The 21,787-nt window shown below is 39.7% G+C and overlaps 1 protein-coding gene across 1 annotated transcript in view; it reads right to left on the reverse strand.

Annotated features, from left to right (window-relative positions):
- Window positions 1–21,787, reverse strand: part of LOC309491023 (uncharacterized protein) — a 143,764-nt gene that overhangs the window by 80,383 nt on the left and 41,594 nt on the right. Inside the window, exons 13-19 of the mRNA XM_082160414.1 lie at window positions 18,832–18,888; window positions 18,625–18,663; window positions 16,408–16,473; window positions 15,707–15,763; window positions 15,108–15,173; window positions 2,370–2,426; window positions 1,769–1,834 (exon numbers count right to left, since the gene is read on the reverse strand). Coding sequence (XP_082016540.1) covers window positions 1,769–1,834; window positions 2,370–2,426; window positions 15,108–15,173; window positions 15,707–15,763; window positions 16,408–16,473; window positions 18,625–18,663; window positions 18,832–18,888 — 408 coding nt within the window. The remainder of the gene's footprint in view (window positions 1–1,768; window positions 1,835–2,369; window positions 2,427–15,107; window positions 15,174–15,706; window positions 15,764–16,407; window positions 16,474–18,624; window positions 18,664–18,831; window positions 18,889–21,787) is intronic.

Raw genomic sequence — 21,787 nt, forward strand, 5'->3', positions numbered from 1 at the left:
TACCACGAGTAACATGACAATTAATAATGAAATTGTTAATGATCCAGCAGTGATCTCAAACGCATTTAGTTAGCATTTCTCCCAAACACCGCAGGTACAGTCATCGCTCTTTCACCCAGAGCCGACTGTTCATTCTCAGCCCTACGATAGTTCTTTCACATTCCAACAGGCTAGCTCAGCTGATGTCCAGCTGGCCATTAGCAATCTATCCTCTAGCAGTGGACCTGGCCCTGACGGCATTGAGGGTAAGTTTATCAAACTTTCTTCACGTGTCCTATCCTCTCCATTGGCTGAGCTCTTTAATCTGTCATGGAAGTGTACCAAAGTCATTGCATTGTATAAAGGAGGGGACACCCAAAACATGAACAATTACAGACCTATCTCAATAATTAATAGTATTGTGAAAATTTTTGAGAAAATTATCTTCGATCAATTATCTAACTATCTCTCTCATAACAATTTACTATCTCAATACCAGTCAGGTTTCAGGAAACACTTCTCAACTACCACTGCTCTTTTGAAATTTACAAATGATATTTTTTCTAGTTTTTATAACAATATGTGTACTGGTGCCATCTTCTTAGATTTTACAAAAGCATTTGATTTAGTTGATCATTATCTGCTCCTGGATAAATTATATTCAATTGGCCTTTCCCGTTCATCTCTTCTGTGGTTTAACTCATATTTCCATCACCGCCGCCAGTGTGTGTCCTTCAGGGGCAGTCAGTCGAATTTTACAGGTGTAGATAAAGGCATACCCCAGGCTTCTTCGCTTGGGCCTTTGTTATTTTCCATTTTTTATTAATTACTTGCCACTTTGCTGTCCAGGATGTGACATTCATCTTTATGCAGATGATACAATAATATATTGCTCCAAAACAAATATTTCCAACATAAATTATTCTTTACAACATGACTTTGATTCTGTACAGCAGTGGCTGTCATTTAATAAACTCCTTCTGAATAAATCCAAATCTTACTGTATGCTTTTCCAGAAGAAAGATAGAAATAATCTGAATCTGCATTTTCTGGATTCTTCTCCTCTAGAGCCAACCGAAAAATGTAAATATCTTTGTGTTTGGCTAGATAATGATTATTGTGTTATATGCAATATGTTACACCAGTTGTTCTCAAACATCTCACACCAAATACCCCTCTTAAAACGCTTGACTTCCAAAGCACCTTCATGCTGAGTCTTAGATTAAAAATGTTTTACTTAAAAGTGGTATAAAATAAAATGTGTTTAGTGGTATACATACCACAGTTTGGGAACCACTGTGGCTTACTTTACTCTATCTGTGATGGGTGGGGATAGTGAGTTGTTGTTGTTGTTGTATTATTATTGTATTATAATTTTTTGTTTAGTTTTTTTTATTGTATCTACTCTGTTGTTTTGCTGTTCTATGTTGTTTGGACATGATCCTGAGGACCCCCATGAAAACGAGATGTTTCATCTCATGGGGTTGATCCTCTAATAAATGTTCATACATACATACATACATACATAAATCAATAAATCAAATCAAATCCATGTAGAACAAGACTCGACAAGGAAAACAGGAAACACTGGGGTCTAAATACACAAAGGGTAAATTGGCAAACAAGACATGCCTGTTTTTCCAACTGAAATGTCATCATTGTCTATGTATATTAATTACATCTTGTAGGTGCTGCTGTTTGACACAATTGTAATAAAACTTCATTTTTAATAAAAAAGTATAAAATACAGCTATAAGTGCTTACACAGCTGTCCATGAAAAATACTCACTTGTAGAAGTTGTTGGAGTAGATGTTGGAGTGTCAGCTGAAGAAATGGTTGTAGTGACAGGGGATGCTGTAATATATGGACATATAATGAAATAAAAATACAAACATTCACGAAATAGTACTTGCAAGATAACAATGGCATATGTTCACACAATTAACTTTTGTAGTACAATCCATGTTTTATTGTTAAAAGAAAAACATGTATTATATAAAATTTTAAACATTTGAACTGGTAGGCACTATTGTTTAATACTCAGAAAGTGACATGAAATAAGAACAATTATTTTAAAAATTTTCTTAATATTTGTTGACATGTTTACAAAGACCTTTTTGCATTCAATGAAATGCTGCATTTCAAAAATGATTATCACACAAATCTATAATATAGACATTGAACGGTACACCTTTTTTTATTTTAGCTGCTGATGGTTGATACTCAGGATGTGATTTTAAAATATTGAGGTACCTATTACTTCTAACAGTAAAATTAAGAACTTTCTAAGGACGTTTTAAGATAACTCTACATGAATATTACTCTAGCATGAGCATATGAATAAACTACTGAAATAATTTTCCTATTAACATGTTTACTCAATACTCACTTGTATTAGCTGATGTTGAAGAACTAGTTGAAGAAGAGATTGTAGTGGCAGTGGCTGCTGGAATATTTTGATATAGAAAGAAATATAAATAGTTTTATTGAGCAATACATGTCATAGGATATATTTACAAGGATATATATATATATATATATATATATATATATATATATATATATATATTTTTTTTTTTTTTTTTTTTAAATACGACATTCTGTAATTCTGTATTTCAATAATTACTATTAAAAGAACATGACAAACAGTAAATAATTTAGTTAAAACTGTTTGCTTTTCCAATGACTTTTACTTTGTTATTCCTGTTTCCTGTGTCTGGTTTGTTCCCTTGCTTATGTTTTGTGTTCACCCGTGTCTTGTTAACTAACTTTCTCTTTATCCTGTGTGCTTTTAAGGCATCTGTTTGGTTCAGTTCATTGTCCTGTATAGTATGGAGCTAATAATATGACAAAATGATTTGAATTTGAATTGTGTAAATTTGAATTATTTACAAGTGTAATTTAACAAATTTGAATTTTATGTGGTATTCTAAATAGTTCTGAATTTGGTTTCTTTAAACAAATATAAAGAAAAAAATACAGATTCAATTTTTCAAGACGAAGAAAAAATTCAGAACTTCAAATTCAGTTTTCTAAAATTCAAACCGCAGAAAATTCAGATCTTACAGAAAGTAGGTCACAGGTCATCCACAGGGAAGAGTAAAGGATCTCAGATAAGTCGAACAGAGCATTTTGGCTGCACTGCAGTAGTTTTCTGCCGCAAACGCGGTGGTGGTTCAAGAGAATCCGTGTATCTTTCGTTCAGTCGTTTTTTTATTTAACCCTCTGGGGACCAAAAACGCGCCCGCGCGTTTTGCTCGGTTTTTTTTTTAGCAATGAAAAATAAACACAAAATGCTCTGTTAATTTTGATCTTTCATTTTCGTGTAATACATCAATCGATCCTGTTCAGTTTCTATTTTTTTTTCTGTATACTCACAATACAAATAAAGTGTTTTGCTTTTTGACAAATAAAGAAAAACTAACATGATGCTATTTCTGCCTTCTCTCTGTCAGTAAACTCCCATTTGAAACGCGTTCGAAAATTATCTATAACTCCGCGAAAATTCAGTCAAACAGGCAAACAGACCCACGGGCATAAAGCTTGAGATCGCAGCTTTTAAATGAAGTAATTTATATAAAAAACAAATATTATCAGCTTCTGTAATCTGTATAAAAAGAGAGCGACTCCAGTCGAGCTCATTAGGAGCCATTCAAAAGTAATTTGACCACGCCCCGGAGAGCGCGTGCTATTCAAACGCAAATTCTGAGAACCATTTCAGTCTGTGAAACGCCCCCACATCAGCTGTAAACAAAGAGGCATAATATAGCCTACCTTATGGAGAAAATTTTCCGTGCTGATATGAGGAGCAGATCCCGCTGAGGAGTGAGGTAGGCTAAGTTATCCTTTCTCAAGTGTTAATGTGGAATAACGTTATGGAATAACGTTGTAGGCTTATGTAAACAAAAAGATGAATCGCGTTTCTATAATATGAATAGCGTTTCTGTGAGATGAATGAAGGGTACATATTTGTAAAGACTGTTTAGCCTGTGTGTGAAAGAATAAACTGCTTTTACAGTTACAGTTACTGCGTTACAGTCAGGCGAAGTATGAAAGACAACATTTTGTTGACTAGATTTGGGTACAGTTTTTACTGTAGAATATACTGTCACATCAAATAAGCTTTTCTGCTCATATATATAAAATACTATTTTGTCAAAAATAAAGTCATAGACTAAGATGTTCCAATGTTGGCTATATTCAAACTAATGAATACATATGATAAAATGTAGGCCTATAATCTTTTTTTTTTTTTTTTACAAAGAAAGAGTACTTTTTTTGCAGAAATATTGCTGAAATTGTAATTATTGTTGTAATTGTAACCTTTTTAATAAAATAGCAAAACATATTTACAAGATAGATGTAAGCAAAATCTTAAATGGTCAATATAAGTCTTCTTCTAAATATATAGGCTATTTTGTCCTTGCATTGTGGCTCAGTCAGTGTCACACCTGAATGAATGGCTAATTATGCAGAGTCATTATGCAGAGTGGGTGGGACTGGGTAATCTAAGGTGTAAACTACTCCTCCCCCTCGCATATTGGCTTTCCAAGCAAAACCTGTTTTACACCATTTAAATCAATGTATTTTTTTTTTGTGAACGATAAAGCAAGACTATTTTCACATAATTTTGAAGCTAGAACTCCAAGAGAAAACATCCATTAGTCAAAAGTCTTGTGGGCACATATTTTGTATGAGTTTTGTGGTCTTATTTCAGCAACTTTCATTTTTATTTTTTTAAATAACCACGCATAAACATTATTCTCTTAAAAATACAAACATCTACATACATGTTGCTCGCATATTATGGTAGGCCTGTTTGTGCTATATAGAGTGAATTTACACCTTTGCCATTAACATGTTTATAAATAACTGAAAAAAGCACAAATGTCAGAGCATGTCAGAACATCTCAAGGGCCCCAAAAACAGCTTGGTCCCCAGAGGGTTAATATTAAGAGTAGAAAAATGAGAAAACAGCTTGAGTATTAGATTTCTAATATTCTAGTAATAATAGTGCTCCGCTGCTGCAGTTGTACGGAGCTTACAAAACTTAACGCGTGTATTGCAAACACGCTGTGATTTATTCCAAAGTGACTCATGGATATATATGATGCATTTAACGTTAAGTAATCTAAATGTTGACTTTCAAAAGTAGGCGCGCCAAGAAGGCTATTCTCTGTATTTTGGTTCATTTTTGGTCTGCGCCAGAAAGATCTTAAAGGAGACCGAGACGTGCTAAAGCAGCGCATCATGTTGTTTTATTTATTTTTCAATGGCATATTTTGTAGTCATTTTGAATGTACACAAATAAAAATATACATTTTACTGTTTCGAATAATGTCATATTATCTGTATGACTATAAATATTTCCCAGTAGTGGAACAAATCCAAGTGATGGCGCAGGTGCATCGCGCTCTCACACAACATAGTATCAGTTCTGGCATTGCTTCATATCGCAGACTGTTCATTATCAAAATAAAACACAGTCAACCAAACATATATTTTGGAATTCTGCTGAGAAGACCACGCTGGTGTAGTGCCAGTGAGATGTTTGTGGCTGCAGGTGTTAATACACTGCAAGCCACATTGAGAAATGTTATGTACAAATTTATATGTCGGCTAAATAACTCCGAGAATTACATAATTATGGCATTGACCAGCATCAAGTTTAGCACTACACGGTATAAGTCCAAGTTATGGAAGCATTGGTATAGTTGTCTCCTCTGAAGTTTTTATTGTATTGTGTGTACTGTCTTGTTTTTTATTTGGACCTGTGAGTCTGCAATAAAGTTATTATTATTATTATTATATAAAAAGTTATTCTGCCTAATTTGATTGGTCTGTTGTACAATATAAAGGGCAAGCTGTGCCGCACAATCCTACTTGTTATTCCAAACATTTCCCTTGCTGTGAATACGCTGATTTAGCCTAGCCTATATGCGTGTATATTGGGACTCGACTGAAGTATGAAGCCTTCTTTATATTAATAGTTAGCATCCAAATGTTACATTGCAAATATGAAAACTTTTGACTGAATGAGAAATGCGCGACCGTTTCGATTGAAACAAATCTGTTTAGGCTTGGCGTTTAAAATAGGCTAAATGTTGTTTGTAATAAAGGGCACAATATAGGCTATTTTTATAGGCTATGCAGCCTATATATTATTGTATTATACATGGCTACTTATTTTTCATTCTTGTTGTTCTGCATTCATTTAAGGATTTGTCATACAGTAAGGCGCGCGTTTCTCTCTCAACATGATCCGGTGTGACTTGCACTCAGGTGCATGCGACTTATTTTCAGGAAAATACGGTCAGTTACATTTTTTTGCTGTATTATTACAAAATGCATAGAGTGGAGACTATTTGGGCAAAAAACAAACAAACATATTGTGTTCATTACCCCCACCCACATTTGGGCTTAATCACTGTTATTATTAGGGGGTCCTTGGGAATGTATTTAGGTGTAGACAAAATCAGTTATGTTTATTTCATAAATATGAACGTACCTCCTGGACACTAGCCATTAGTCTACTTCTTTTGCCTATTTTGTTTAGCTGGCCAATTCTCAAAATATGTGTGGAAAAGCTGCGGAGCGCGGAGAGAACGCACAATGGCTTTGCTTTGGAAGTTTTTTTATTTTTATTATAATTTTTTTATTATTATTTATTTTGGAAGTTTAGTTGCCAGAGAAAATAACACACAGTTTTGTTTGACATCAATTGATACTCAATATTAATGAAATAAATAAATGTTATGTCAGAGAATGCACAAAGCGCATCCTTTTGAGAAGTAAATTATAATAAATTTGAATTAAAATAAAACCTAGTAACAAAGGCCTACATCATAAAACTCAGAAGATTATGAATTTTATCTCTGATAGTCAGTCTGAATGACAGTTCATGCGTGAACGTTAGGCCTATTATATACCCAATCAATTTTTCCTTTTTGTATTAGTGTGTGTTTAAATCATTTAATTGACTACTAATTATATTGATTTATATCTTAATTTCTTTTCTTTTTTTAACTTACCGGGCGACTATGCAGGCTATGACAGCCGTCATTTACCCTGCCATACCCAGCTGATGCAAAGCGTAGGTTAATTTATATCTACACAGAGAGAAAGCCCTGTCTCTTGCTCGGTACGGGTTGTGTCGAGCCATTGGTTAGTCTGGTTGTTTGATGAGAAAAATATTAAATGTAGCCTATACATTTTTACTACGTAGGATAGTTGCAATGAGCACGTTAAGAATCCATGCAACTGCAGCAGCAAAGCACTATTATTACTAGAATATTAGAAATCTAATACTCAAGCTGTTTTCTCATTTTTCTACTCTTAATATTAAATAAAAAAAACGACTGAATGAAAGATACACGGATTCTCTTGAACCACCACCACGTTTGCGGCAGAAAACTACTGCAGTGCAGCCAAAATGATCTGTTCGACTTTTCTGAGATCCTTTACTCTTCCCTGTGGATGACCTGTGACCTACTTTCTGTAAGATCTGAATTTTCCACGGTTTGAATTTTAGAAAACTGAATTTGAAGTTCTGAATTTCTTCATCTTGAAAACTTGAATCTGTATTTTTTAAAACGGAATATTTGCAGTCTAAGATTTCAGAACAAAAAAAATAGCTGTTTGAAAATACGTCTATAAAATTCAGCCATAAAAACATTTCAATTCGTTAAATTTCAAATGTTCAATATTCGTTTAAAGAAATCAAATTCAGAACTATTTAAAATACCACATAAAATTCAAATTTGTTAGATTACACTTGTAAATAATTCAAATTTACACAATTACACAAATCATTTTGTCATATTATTAGCTCCATAGTATGGTCTATGCTTGAAGCCTAGCTTTAGATTTTCTCCTGCGCCAAAGATAAAAATCTTCCAGTCATTCGCCACCTTCTCCTCACCCAGGATGATCGCTCCTTTGGGTACCACATCAGTGACCTGGACCTGGCGTATAAGACCCATTACCCCGACCACTCACTGATCACCTTTTTTTGGACTGGACTTAATGGGGATATTTTGGGGATATTTAATTTTATCAATCAATAAATTCCACTAGAAACAAACCTTGTTGTATTATTTTAATTTAATACTGTGAAGCTGCTTTGATACAATCTGTATTGTGAAAAGCGCTATACAAATATACTTGACTTGACTTGACTTGACTTGACTAGACTCAATGACATGTTTAAACAACTATTCCCCCTACCCATTTTTGGTCCTTGAGAGGTTTTATGGATTTATTTATGGAGTTACTGTAGTTCTTGGCTTAATATTAGTTTATATGCATAATAGGAAATTTTTGCATTAAATTAAATTCTGTATTACATTAGGCAAGTTTTTTATTTAATTTTTTTATATAGCAAAAACTGTTAAAAGAAGAAGATATGACCGAATCTGTGTCATAAACTGCGTAAATGCAGTTTTTCCAACTAAATGTCATAATTGTCTATCTATATTAATTACATCTCGTAGGTAGGACTGTCACGACAACGAAATTTGGCTGACAATTAAAGGTCCCATTGCATGGATTTTTAAAAATTATTTTAGAATGTTTCCTGGGGTGCCCTTATAATGTTAGTATGTTTTTTTAGATCAAAAGTTGTTATAATTAAGAAATAAAAGGCATATTTCCTAGCCTGATTTTAGCCTCTGATTTAAACGCTCTGTTTGAAGGGGCGTGTCTGCTGTGAGACTTCAGTGTAAACGCCCACTGCTGTGATTGGCTGACATGCTTGCATATGAAATATCTCGCATTACATGTGGAACTCTCTCGAAAACTTTTACTATTACAGCTATTATACGTTTTTACTATTACAGCTATCGGGATTAACGAACAATGAGAAGTTTTTTAAGTATTTAGATCTATTCCCATCACATAAAAGGTTGCAGTGATGAGCATTGAGCAGATGACAGCCTGTTGATCGCGTGAATGAAGATCTTATCATTGCAACGCAGTTTCTGTACTCTCATTAATGCTTTCACCAATGCAAACATGAGGTAAGTACAGTAAGAGCTTCGTTGTGCAGTGTAACAGCGTCATTGATTTCATAACGAGTTTTGGCAAGTGTCCAGATAAACTCGCGCTGTGTGATTGACAGCTTGGGCGATTGGAAAGGGATTGTTCTTTGATCGCTTTCTGTATATATATTAATCACAGTTTAAGTAAGATTATTTTCATCCTACAAAGAGAAACGACGTGAAGTTGATCGTTTAATCACTGGCTTGATTTACCGATGCATAAACAGTATTGAACGACTTTGAGAGAAAGATTATCTGTCTGAACTTGAACAATTACACATCAGAAATTCACATAACACACTTATTCTTCAGAGGCTCGGATGAAGGAACTAAAAAAATACTTTTGTTTTCATTTGTACATCCAAACACCGAGCAACTCCCATGCTTCGCTCGTTTGCAAGCCATGATGTCTCTCGAGGAAAAACCAATATCGTGCTCGCGCAGCTCATTTTCTCATGGGCGGGCCAAATTCTTTTTGCGGGCAAACAAGAGAAAGGGGAGGTAACTAGATTCGATTTTAAGGTAAGATTTCTAGATTCGCCCGTCTGAGCTTTCATTTTCTCAAAAATACCCCGGGCTTTGTTTACACCCATCAAAATGTCTAGCCACTGGGGGACCATAGGCAGGCTTTGAAAGTCATATTAAGGTTAAAAAACCTCATAAAGTGAAATTTTCATGCAATGGGACCTTTAATTAGGACAAAACAATTGTGATTATGCCAATTAATTGACAGTTTTAGAGCTTTGACGAGTATGCTGATTAATTGTTTGATTTAGGGCTTTGCCATAACATTTTTGTGTTCTGCATTCATTAAATAATTGTGATTAATTTTATAAATAAATTGGCAAAGAAGACACATATGGAAAACTAATCAACAAGAAAAACTACAAAGAACTAAAAAACATGGCGCAAAACAGGAAAAAACATAAAAGTCCACACAAGACCAGGGGAACACAAAACAGGAATCATGACAAATATAAATAATATAAATAATATAAATAATATATATATATACACACACACACACTTGGCTGATCCTTGACGCGATCGCAAAGCAAAGTTGATTCTGCACTAATTTGATCTAGCTATACATACAGGGATGTTAATTAACCAGTTAACCGTTAACCAGCAGTAAGAATGTTTTACCAATGAATAGCCTACTATCGTTTGCTGCATGCTTAAAAACAGACTACAAATATTTATGTTTGTTTTTGAGAGAAAAAAAAACTGTCTCAGGTCACTTATGTAACCCTGGTTCCCTTTCAGTTCGTTAACGTTCAACGTAGTCGGACGTACTGTACTGATTGGGATCACGCTTAGGGAGCCTGTCATCTTCGAGTATTGATAAAACGAGCCACTGCACATTGGAGTGCGATATTTGCATCTCGCACTCCGCCCCGCAGTGCGGGTATAAATACGTAAGCGGATGCAAGGACCATTTGTCTTTCGCTTCGGAGCCGATCGGTCTTCATGTCAATGTTTCCGAAGAGTGTTGATTCTTTCAAAGAGCAAGTGTGTCGGTGCTTCTTCTGGAAGGCTCTCCTGGTGCTGGTGGTTCTACAGCATGAGTGCAACTGCTGTTTTAACATCATTCTCTTTGTGTTGGTTTGTGTGACAGCTGGTTAGAGGGCGAAGAAGTGAGTGCTTCACTGGTACAGGGTGCACCATCCCGTCAGTGCTGCCGCGGTCATTCAGTTTCAGTGCTACGGCACTGGTGAGAGTCCCATTTCCAGAAATAGCAACACGGGTGTGTTTCCGGCTTTTTCAAGATGCCATGCATTTCTGGATGCGGTCGTTCCCTGTCTTCAGCTGACGGTCACAATAGATGCGTCACGTGTTTGGGCATTCAGTGGACTTTTGTGGATGGTTCATGTTCTCATTGCGGGAACATGACTATCTCGATGTTGAGATTGAGACTCACCTTCATCCGTGAAGGTGGAGTCCCCATTCCCATGGCCCGCTCTAGCGGCCCTTCTGGCCGGCCCCAGAAGAGAGCTACTGCTCCGTGTGGGTGGGTGATCTGAGGATCACAGTGAGGGCTTCCCCACCCGGTAACCAGTCCCCGTGGGCCCCTCACTCCTCTGTCACACCGCAGCCGGTGGAGCTCCCTACTGAACGTGCTGGTCCCTCTCTTGACTCTGGAGATGATGACGTCCACTCTAGTGGTCCAGGAGCGCCATCTCTGGTTTCAACCTGACCGATATGAGGAAGACCGACAAGTCTCGGTTCCTGGACTCCCCCATTTCCCAGGTTGAGCTCTTCGGTGACGTGGTGGAGGACTTCGCCCAACAGTTCTCCGCCGCCCAGAAGCAGACTGAGGCGATCCGGCACATCCTGCCCCGGCGGCCCGCTACTTTATGAAGTCTTTACAAAGGTCATGGAGGTGGCCATTGCTCCCATGAGAGCGTGGTGTTCGTATCCTTAACGATCTCGACGACTGGCTTATACTAGCTCAGTCTCGGGAGAAGTTGGGGCTTGCTGCTCCAGCATATCAGTCAGTTGGGTCTTCGGATCAACTGAGAAAATAGCAAACTCGCCCCTGTGCAGAGGATCTCTTTTCTCGGAATGTAACTGGACTCGGTCCACAGACGGCACACCTCAAAGAGGAACGTGTCCAGTCAGTGCTGAACTGCTTGAATACTGTCAAGCGCAGAACAGTGGTCCCACTGAAACTTTTTCAGAGGCTCATGGGGCTTTGTCAAACGCCGCTGGGTTTGCTTCATATGACACCAGTTCAGCACTGGCTTCACGGCCGAGTCCCGAGATGGCCCTCGCAAAGTGGCACGTTCCGTGTGACAAACCCTCAGCCCGTGGTCAGACCCTTCGTTTCCTCACGGATCTCCCATCAACTGCATCGTGATGTACGGCAATAGAGGCAACATACACTTTGAGGGTGGAGGGAGACAGCCCTCGCTCCAACCCATCTTGCAGCAAGGAAAGCACAGTACCGATTGAACATCTAGAACAAGTGTTCAGGTATGCTGTGGACTCCACAGATGCCTCAAACACCGGCTGGGGGGCCACGTACAGTGGGCTTGCAGTAGCAGGGGTCTGGACGGGCCCCCAACTGCATTGGCACATCAACTGCCTCGAGTTGTTAGCAGTACACCTTGCTCTGAGATGCCTCAAAACGCCGCTGCTCGGCAAGAATGTGCTGTTCCGTACAGACAAAACTGACCGTTGCGTACATCAACCATCAAGTTAGTCTACGCTTCCCTCGCATGTCACAACTCGCCAGCCATCTTCTCCTATGGAGTTAGAAGCATCGGAGGTCGCTTCATGCCACTTATATCCCCGGCCAGCTCAATCATGCCACCAAAGAGCTCTCACGTCAGCCTGTTGCCCAGGGAGAGTGGAGACTCCATCCCCAGGCAGTCCAGCTAATTTGGGACCACTTTGGGGCCACACAGATAGATCTGTTTGCCTCTTCGGACTCATCCCATTGCCAGCTGTTTTATTCCCTGACCGAGGGGACCCTCAGCATGGATGCTTTGCAAAGTCAGGAAGGAAGAGAAGCAGGTCTTGCTAGTTGCCCCTTATTGGCCCAACCGGACCTGGTTCCCCTAACTCATGCTCCTCTCGACAGCCCCTCCCTTGCCCATTCCTCTCAGGGAGGACCGCCTCTCTCAGAGACTGTGCACCGTATGGCACCTGCGTCCAGACCACTGGAAACTCCATGTCTGGTCCCTGGACGGGACGCGGCGATTCTAGGTGATCTACCACAAGCTGAAATAGACACCATCACTTCTGCAAGAGCACCCTCTACGAGGCATGGAACCCTGGACACCCTGAAGTGGAACCTTTTCATTGAGTGCTGGTCAGGACCTCAGACCAGCTCTTCGTCTGTTACAGAGGCCAGCAGAAGGGAAAGGCTGTTTCTAAGCAGAGGTTGGCCCACTGGATAGTGGATGCCATCATCTTGGTGTATCAATCCCAAGTCGCACCATGCCCCCCCCCTAAGTTGCGAGCCCACTCCACTTGGAGTGTATCTTCTTCCTGGGCACAAGCACAGGGTGCCTCGCTGACAGATATGTGTAGAGCTGCGGGCTGGGCGACACCCAACAAGTAGAGATTCTATAGCCTTTGTGTCGAGCCGGTACCTCGAGCCGTTACCTTTGTGTCGAGCCGGTACCTTCTCTTCTCATAGAAGCCAGTCAACACCGTAGGCCCCGCTCGAAGTGTCAGCTTGCTACGCCATTCCCCTCCTATGGACTGGATACGTGCGCCATTCTTGCTCCAGTTGAGTTTCCCATTGCTGAACCCTGTTGAGTTCCTCCACACCCCTCGGCAGTCGGACGCAGCGAGCCCGTGTCTTTCCCTTGGCAGAGCACACTCTGCCGTCTCTGACCGGTGTTGTCTCCCCCCTGCTTAGGCCGGAGCCACCTCAGTGACATTCCATATGTTGTACTGCCCAAAAACGCCCAGTCCATATGTGTATCTTCCACATGGTACCTCCCTACGGGTAGGATGTGGCTTCCGCAACATCCCCTTTTCCACTGATAGGGCACGCTTTCCCAGTGTTATCCAAGTCTGTCTGAGTGGGTCATGCAGAACAGTGGACTTCCCTGGCCTGAGCCCTGTCCCATCGCCGCCTCAATAAATGCGGGGGGATCAGGAGGCTTCGCTAGGCCCTGGAAGGTGGCAGCACTAGGTGGCATGTTAATTGGGATCCCAATCAGCACCGAAAGGGAACATCTCAGTTACGTATGTAACCCTCGATCCCTGAAGGAGGGAACGGAGACTTAGTCCCGTTAACAATATTGCTGGACCACTGCTGACTCCGGCCTCCGCTCGGCTCCTCAGCGAAAAATAAATTGTGCGTGCATCCGCTTCCGTATTAATACCCGCGCTGCGGGGAGGAGCGCGAGATGCGAATCTCACACACCAATGTGCATTGGCTCGTTTTATCAATACTCGAAGATTACAGGCTCCCTAAGCGTGATCCCAAACAGTACGGTACGTCAGACTACGTCTCCATTCCCTCCTTCAGGGAACGAGGGTTACATACGTAACCGAGACGTTCCCTGAAGAGGGAACGAGACGGTGTGTCGAGACGCTGTGGGAATGCCCCGCGTCATGAAGCACGTGTAGAATCAGTCCAATGGTGTGACAAGACGTCATTGGCGGGTGACATGACAGACCAGGAAACTGTAAAGCATACCCAAAATCAGACCGCGCTAGCTTCTGATAGGCTGAACCAAGTCGTTCACAGGCATGCAGAGAGTATGGCAGGGTGACGCAGTGTCTCGTTTCCTCTTCAGTTAACTAATAACCAATGCCTGTCTGTGTGAAATCATTGCGCACACAAAGATACAAGCACCCTAGACCCTGGAGTGGAGCCTAGATCCAAGTTGTAAAACCTCACAAATGTGTGTGGTGAGGACCAGCCGACCGCATCACAAATGTGATGAAGTATTACAATTTACCACATTGACACTAAAATAAACAAACTACTGATATAATTTTCCTATTAACATGTTTACCCAATTGTCCACAAATAAAAATACTCACTGGAAGAAGCTGATATTTGAGTCAAAGCTTGTAGGGGCAGGGGGTGCTAAAATATTTAAATGTTTGAATAGAAACATAATGCAAGTAATATTCGTTGACATGCATAAAAGGACATTTTTGCATGAAATTAAATTCTGTATTGCAAAAACTGTTGATAGAAGATGATATGACAGCATCTGTAAACTGCATAAATACAGTTTTTCCAACTGAAATGTCATAATTGTCTAACTATATTAATTACATCTCATAGGTCGGGCTGCCACGATGGCTGACGATTAATTGTCTGAAAAACATTTGCGAATATGCAGATTAATTGTTTGATTTAGGGCTTATCACATCCATGTAGGACAAGACTTGACAAGGAAAACAGGAAACACTGGGGTCTAAATACACAAGGGGTAAATTGGCAAACAAGACACGCCTGTTTTTCCAACTGAACTGTCATCATTGTCTATGTATATTAATTACATCTTGTAGGTGCTGCTGTTTGACACAATTGTAATAAAACTTCATTAGTAATAAAAAATGATAAAATGCAGCTATAAGTGCTTACGCAGCTGTCCATGAAAAATACTCACTTGTAGAAGTTGTTGGAGTAGATGTTGGAGTGTCAGCTGAAGAAATGGTTGTAGTGACAGGGGATGCTGTAATATATGGGCATATAATGAAATAAAAATACAAACATTTACGAAATAGTACTTGCAAGATAACAATGGCATATGTTCATACAATTAACTTTTGTAGTACAATCCATGTTTTATTATTAAAAGAAAAACTTGTATTATATTACATTTTAAACATTTGAACTGGTTGGCACTATTGTTTAATACTCAGAAAGTGTATTATTAATTTTCTTAATATTTGTTGACATGTTTACAAAGAACTTTTTGCATTCAATGAAATTCTGCATTTCAAAAATTATTATCACACAAATATATAATATAGACATTAAACGGTACACATTTTTTTAATTTTAGCTGCTGATGATTGATACTCAGGATGCGATTTGAAATACTGAGGTACCTATTACTTCTAACAGTAAAAAAGAAGAACTTTCTAAGGACGTTTTAAGATAACTGTACATGAATATTACTCTAGCATGAGCATGTGAATAAACTACTGAAATAATTTTCCTATTAACATGTTTACTCAAATGTACATGAATAAACATACTCACTTGTAGGAGCTGATGTTGAAGAATTAGTTGAAGAAGAGATTGTAGTGGCAGTGGCTGCTGGAATATTTTGAAATAGAAAGAAATACAGTTTCACTGAGCAATACTTGTCATGCTTACAAGGATATATATTTTAATACAATGACATTCTGTATTACAATAATTACTATTAAAAGAACATGACAAACTGTAAATAATTTTGTTAAAACAGTTTACTTTTCCAATGATTTTTAGTTTGTTTCCCCTGTTATTCTTATTTGTGGATCCTCGTTTTCCTTTCCTTGCTTCCTTTCCTCGCTTCTTAGCTCCACCCCTTCAAGATGCGAGGGAAGGACGCAAGGAAAAGACGCGAGGACAGAAGAATCAAAGAAAAGCTTATTTGTATATTGGAAAATGCTTGATCACTCGAGCGTCACTTCACTGCGTCATCAGCTGCACTCAAAGGATCTGCCCTTATGTTGTTAAAATTTGGTTATTTAAATTAATAAATAATAAAGATGAAGCAAGATGCCATGTTGATATATGTGTGATATGATTTATTTACACTAAATAAAGAACAAGGTAGATAGGTAAAGAACAAATTAAAATTATTGTGAAAGAAGTGAAGGGGGAGGAGAATTTATACATACATATATATTCATTGGTAATAAACATTAATAAAATACAGCTATTAGTTTACACAGTTGTCCATGAACAATACTCACTTGTAGAAGTTGTTTCAGTAGATGTTGGAGTGTCAGTTGAAGAAATGCTTGTAGTGACAGGGGATGCTGTGATAATGGACATATAAAGAAATAAAAAAAACATTTACGAAATATTACTTAGAAGCTAACAATGGCATATGTTTATACAATTCATTTTTGTATTACAATCAAAGTATTATTGTTGGAAGAATAACTTACATTACATTATAAAAAATTTAACTGGTAGGCGCTGATGTTTGATACTCAGGAAGTGACATGAAATAAGTACAATTATTATTTTAAAAAAAGTTGTATTTGTTGACATGTTTACAAATCCTTTTTGTATACAATGAAATTCTGCATTTCAAGAATTATTATCACACAAATATATAATATAGGCATAAAACAGTACACATTTTTTATTTTAGGTGCTGATATGTTTGATACTCAGGATGTGATTTGAAATACAGAAGTATCTATTACATGTAACAGTAAAACAGAAGAACTTTCTAAGAATGTGTAAAGACAACTGTACATGAATATTTTCATGAATATCATGAATTTTCCTATCATCTACTTTATTCCCTTGGTGACAGATTGTCTTCACCCGTGTCTTGTTTAGTTTCTCTTTATCCTGTGTGCGTTTAAGCCCTCTGATTGGTTCAGTTCAATGACCTGTATTGTCTATGCTTGATGCCTAACTGTTAGATTATCTCTTCCGCCAAAATTTGTTCTGTGTTGGTTTGTTTTCTTTGCTTTGTTTCATTAGAAAAGTGAAAAGACTGTTATTGGATCCACCTCTCCCTTTCATCCTTCGCCTCCCTAAACCATAACAGAATACAGCGGCTAGAGAAGATAAACACATCTTCCAGATATTTGCAGCTTCCTCCTCTCCAAGGATGATCGCTCCTTTGGGGACCACATCAGTGAGTCCCTAGACCTAACATATTAGACCCATTACCACAACCGCTCACTGATCACCTTTTTTGGACTGGACTTAATGACATGTTAAAACAACTATTTCCCTGCCCATTTTTGGTCCTTAAGGGAGGTTTTATAGTTTTTGTAGAGTTAGTTCTTGCAAAGAGTGGTTCCTCTTTCACCGTGGGTGAGGTAGAGGAAGACTATGATTACCACCTGCTTGCCACAGACCCATAGACTGAGCTCACACCTGCTACAGAGCCTGAGCATACAAGTCTGTCCCGGAGCTACAGCCAGCTGCCATGTCCTTCCCAGTAGGAGCACTAATTAATTGGACATCCTGAAGCAGAGTCCCAATCATGACCCCATAACGAGGTAGGATGTATCCCCTTCTATTCCATTTCGAATATATTGGACACGCCAGTTCCTACTTGTTCCCAAGTCCTTCCTCCACCATTAAGTCCTTTGTCTCAGCTGGTTCCGCCCGGCTCGTTCGTCTTCGCTTGTTCTACCCAGCTCTCTGGCTCCACCCCCTCTGCAGGCTCAAATCAGTTTTCTGGCTCCACCTCCTCTGCTGGCTGCATTGGGTTCTCTGGCTCCACCCCCTTCTCTGGCTCCGGCTGGCTCCATCCCTCCGACGACTCCTTTGTCCTCACTCCCACTGGCTCTGTCTTCTGAGCCCTCATCGCCACCTCAGTCCTCTGACCCTCTGGTTCCGCTTTAGACCCTTGTGCTTGGTGTCGATTTGGTCCTTTATCCCTCCATCTGCACCTTGGTATCAGCCCACCAAACTCCACTTTGGTCTTCAGTTTCCATGGCTCCTCCCTGGTGAAAAACGCGGAGTACAACACTGCAGACCTTCAGCCATCCAGCATTATCAGAAGAAGTGGATTCACTGGTGTCGCAGAGGCCTCCTCCTCCTACTGCTCCGTTGTTCCTTCCTCCGCCAGCCACTCCTTGGTTTTTCTCTCCACCGGTCCCTCCATGGACTTTGGGTGTCTTGGCCCTCCTTCCCACCCCAGTATGGATTATACCTTCCTTTCCATGCACCTCGGGGGTGGAGGAGGTAATGTTACGTCTAAGCTCAGATAGTTTGTTCCCTTGGTTAATGATTGTATTCACCTGTGTCTTTAGTTTTTGATTATCCTGTGTCATGCTGTGTGCTTTTTAAGTCCTGTGTATTGTTCAGTTCCTTGTCTAGTGTCGTTATTGTTATTATTATTAAAATTTACCACATTAACACTAAAATTAATGAACTACTGAAATCATTTTCCTATTAACATGTTTACTTAGTTTTCCATGAATAAAAATACTTATTTGAAAAAGTTGATGTTTCTGAGACATATGAAGAAGAGCCTGTAGTGACAGGGTGTGCTAAAATATTTAGATGTATGAATAGAAACATAATACAAGTTATATTAATTGACATGCTTAAAAGGACATTTTAAACAAAAATGAACGAACTACTGATATCATTTTCTTATTAACATGTTGACTAAATTGTCCATGAATAAAAATACTCACTAGAAAAAGTTGATGTTGGAGACTCAGTTGAAGAAGAGCTTATTGTGGCAGTGGGCGCTAAAATATTCAGATGTATAAATAGAAACATTATGCAAGTAATATTTGTTGACATTGACGAAATGACATTACTGCATGAAATTAAATTCTATTTTGCAAAAACTTTTAAAGGAACACTCCACCGTTTTTTGAAATAGGGCTTATTCACCTTCTTTCCTACATTTAGATAGGTGGGCAAATGCATTTTTGTCTCAGTGCATGCATTGTTTTAGTTTGACAGGGTCGGCGCTAGCTTAGCTTAGCATAATGAATGGAATCCTTTGTTGCCAGCTAGCATGTCCTGAGTAAAAGTGATATAACATTTTTTAAAAACCCACCTAATTACTTCTTGTGGCCTGCGTATTCACAACAAGTACAAATAGCGATGCAGATTAACACTAGATGATTTCCTATGCAGATATTGACTTGGGACTATATTAGGGGGAAGCACAGGTGAAGCACTGCTACTTGGGCGCAGAGATATCACGCCCAAGTAGCAGTGCTTCGCCTGTGCTTCCCCCTAATATAGTCCTTAATATATAAGTCAATATCTGCCTATAAATCGCCTAGTGTTAATCTGCATCACTATTTGTACTTGTTGTGAATACGCAGGCCACAAGAAGTAATTAGGTGGGTTTTTAAAAAATTTTATATCACTTTTACTCAGGACATGCTAGCTGGCAACAAAGGATTCCATTCATTGTGCTAAGCTAAGCTAGCGCCGACCCTGTCAAACTAAAACAATGCATGCACTGAGACAAAAATGCATTTGCCCACCTATCTAAATGTAGGAAAGAAAGTGAATAAGCCCTATTTCAAAAAACGGTGGAGTGTTCCTTTAATAAAAGATGATATGACAGCATCTGTAAACTGCATTACTACAGTTTTTTCAACTGAAATGTCATAATTGTCCACTTGGAGTGTAACTTCTTCCTGGGCACAAGCACAGGGTGCCTCGCTGACAGATATGTGTAGAGCTGCGGGCTGGGCGACACCAAACAAGTAGAGATTCTATAGCCTTCCCCTGTGCTCTCTTCTCATAGAAGCCAGTCAACACCGTAGGCCCCGCTCGAAGTGTCGGCTTGCTCCGCCATTCCCCTCCTATGGACTGGATACGTGCGCCATTCTTGCTCCAGTTGAGTTCCCTGTTGCTGAACCCTGTTGAGTTCCTCCACACCCCTCGGCAGTCAGACGCAGCGAGCCTGTGTCTTTCCCTTGGCAGAGCACACTCTGCCGTCTCTGACCGGTGTTGTCTCCCCCCTGCTTAGGCCGGAGCCACCTCAGTGACATTCCATATGTTGTACTACCCGAAAACGCCCAGTCCATATGTGTATCTTCCACATGGTACCTCCCTACGGGTAGGATGTGGCTTCCGCAGCATCTCCTTTTCCACCAATAGGGCACGCTTTCCCAGTGTTATCCAAGTCTGTCTGAGTGGGTCATGCGGAACAGCAGTGGACTTCCCTGGCCTGAGCCCTGTCCCATCGCCGCCTCAATAAATGCGGGGGGATCAGGAGGCTTCGCTAGGCACTGGAAGGTGGCAGCACTAGGTGGCATGTTAATTGGGATCCCAATCAGCACTGAAAGGGAACATCTCAGTTACATATGTAACCCTCGTTCCCTGAAGGAGGGAACGGAGACTTAGTCCCATTAACAATATTGCTAGACCACTGCTGACTCCGGCCTACGCTCGGCTCCTCAGCGAAAGATAAATTGTGCGTGCATCCGCTTCCGTATTAATACCCGCGTTGCGGGGCGGAGCGCGAGATGCGAATCTCGCACGCCAATGTGCATTGGCTCGTTTTATCAATACTCGAAGATTACAGGCTCCCTAAGCGTGATCCCAAACAGTACGGTACGTCAGACTACGTCTCCATTCCCTCCTTCAGGAAATGAGGGTTACATACGTAACTGAGATGTTCCCTGAAGAGGGAACGAAACGCTGCGTCGAGACGCTGTGGGAATGCCCCGCGTCATGAAGCACGAGTGGAATCAGTCCAATGGTGTGACGAGACGTCATTGGCGGGTGACGGGACAGACCAGGAAACTGTAAAGCATACCCAAAAGCAGACCGCGCTAGCTTCTGATAGGCTGAACCAAGTCGTTCACAGGCATGCAGAGAGTATGGTAGGGTGACGCAGCGTCTCGTTCCCTCTTCAGTTAACTAATAACCAATGCCTGTCTGTGTGAAATCATTGCGCACACAAAGATACAAGCACCCTAGACCCTGGAGTGGAGCCTAGATCCAAGTTGTAAAACCTCACAAATGTGTGTGGTGAGGACCAGCCGACCGCATCACAAATGTGACGAAGTATTACAATTTACCACATTGACACTAAAATAAACAAACTACTGATATAATTTTCCTATTAACATGTTTACCCAATTGTCCACAAATAAAAATACTCACTGGAAGAAGCTGATATTTGAGTCAAAGGTGAAGAAGAGCTTGTAGGGGCAGGGGGTGCTAAAATATTTAAATGTTTGAATAGAAACATAATGCAAGTAATATTCGTTGACATGCATAAAAGGACATTTTTGCATGAAATTAAATTCTGTAATGCAAAAACTGTTAATAGAAGATGATATGACAGCATCTGTAAACTGCATAAATACAGTTTTTCCAACTGAAATGTCATAATTGTCTAACTATATTAATTACATCTCATAGGTCGGGCTGCCACGATGGCTGACGATTAATGTCCGGAAAAATATTTGCGAATATGCAGATTAATTGTTTGATTTAGGGCTTATCACATCCATGTAGGACAAGACTTGACAAGGAAAACAGGAAACACTGGGGTCTAAATACACAAGGGGTAAATTGGCAAACAAGACATGCCTGTTTTTCCAACTGAAATGTCATCATTGTCTATGTATATTAATTACATCTTGTAGGTGCTGCTGTTTGACACAATTG

Source organism: Leuciscus leuciscus (genome assembly GCF_965113295.1).
Source record: "Leuciscus leuciscus genome assembly, chromosome: 25".
Taxonomy (NCBI): Eukaryota; Metazoa; Chordata; class Actinopteri; order Cypriniformes; family Leuciscidae; genus Leuciscus; species Leuciscus leuciscus.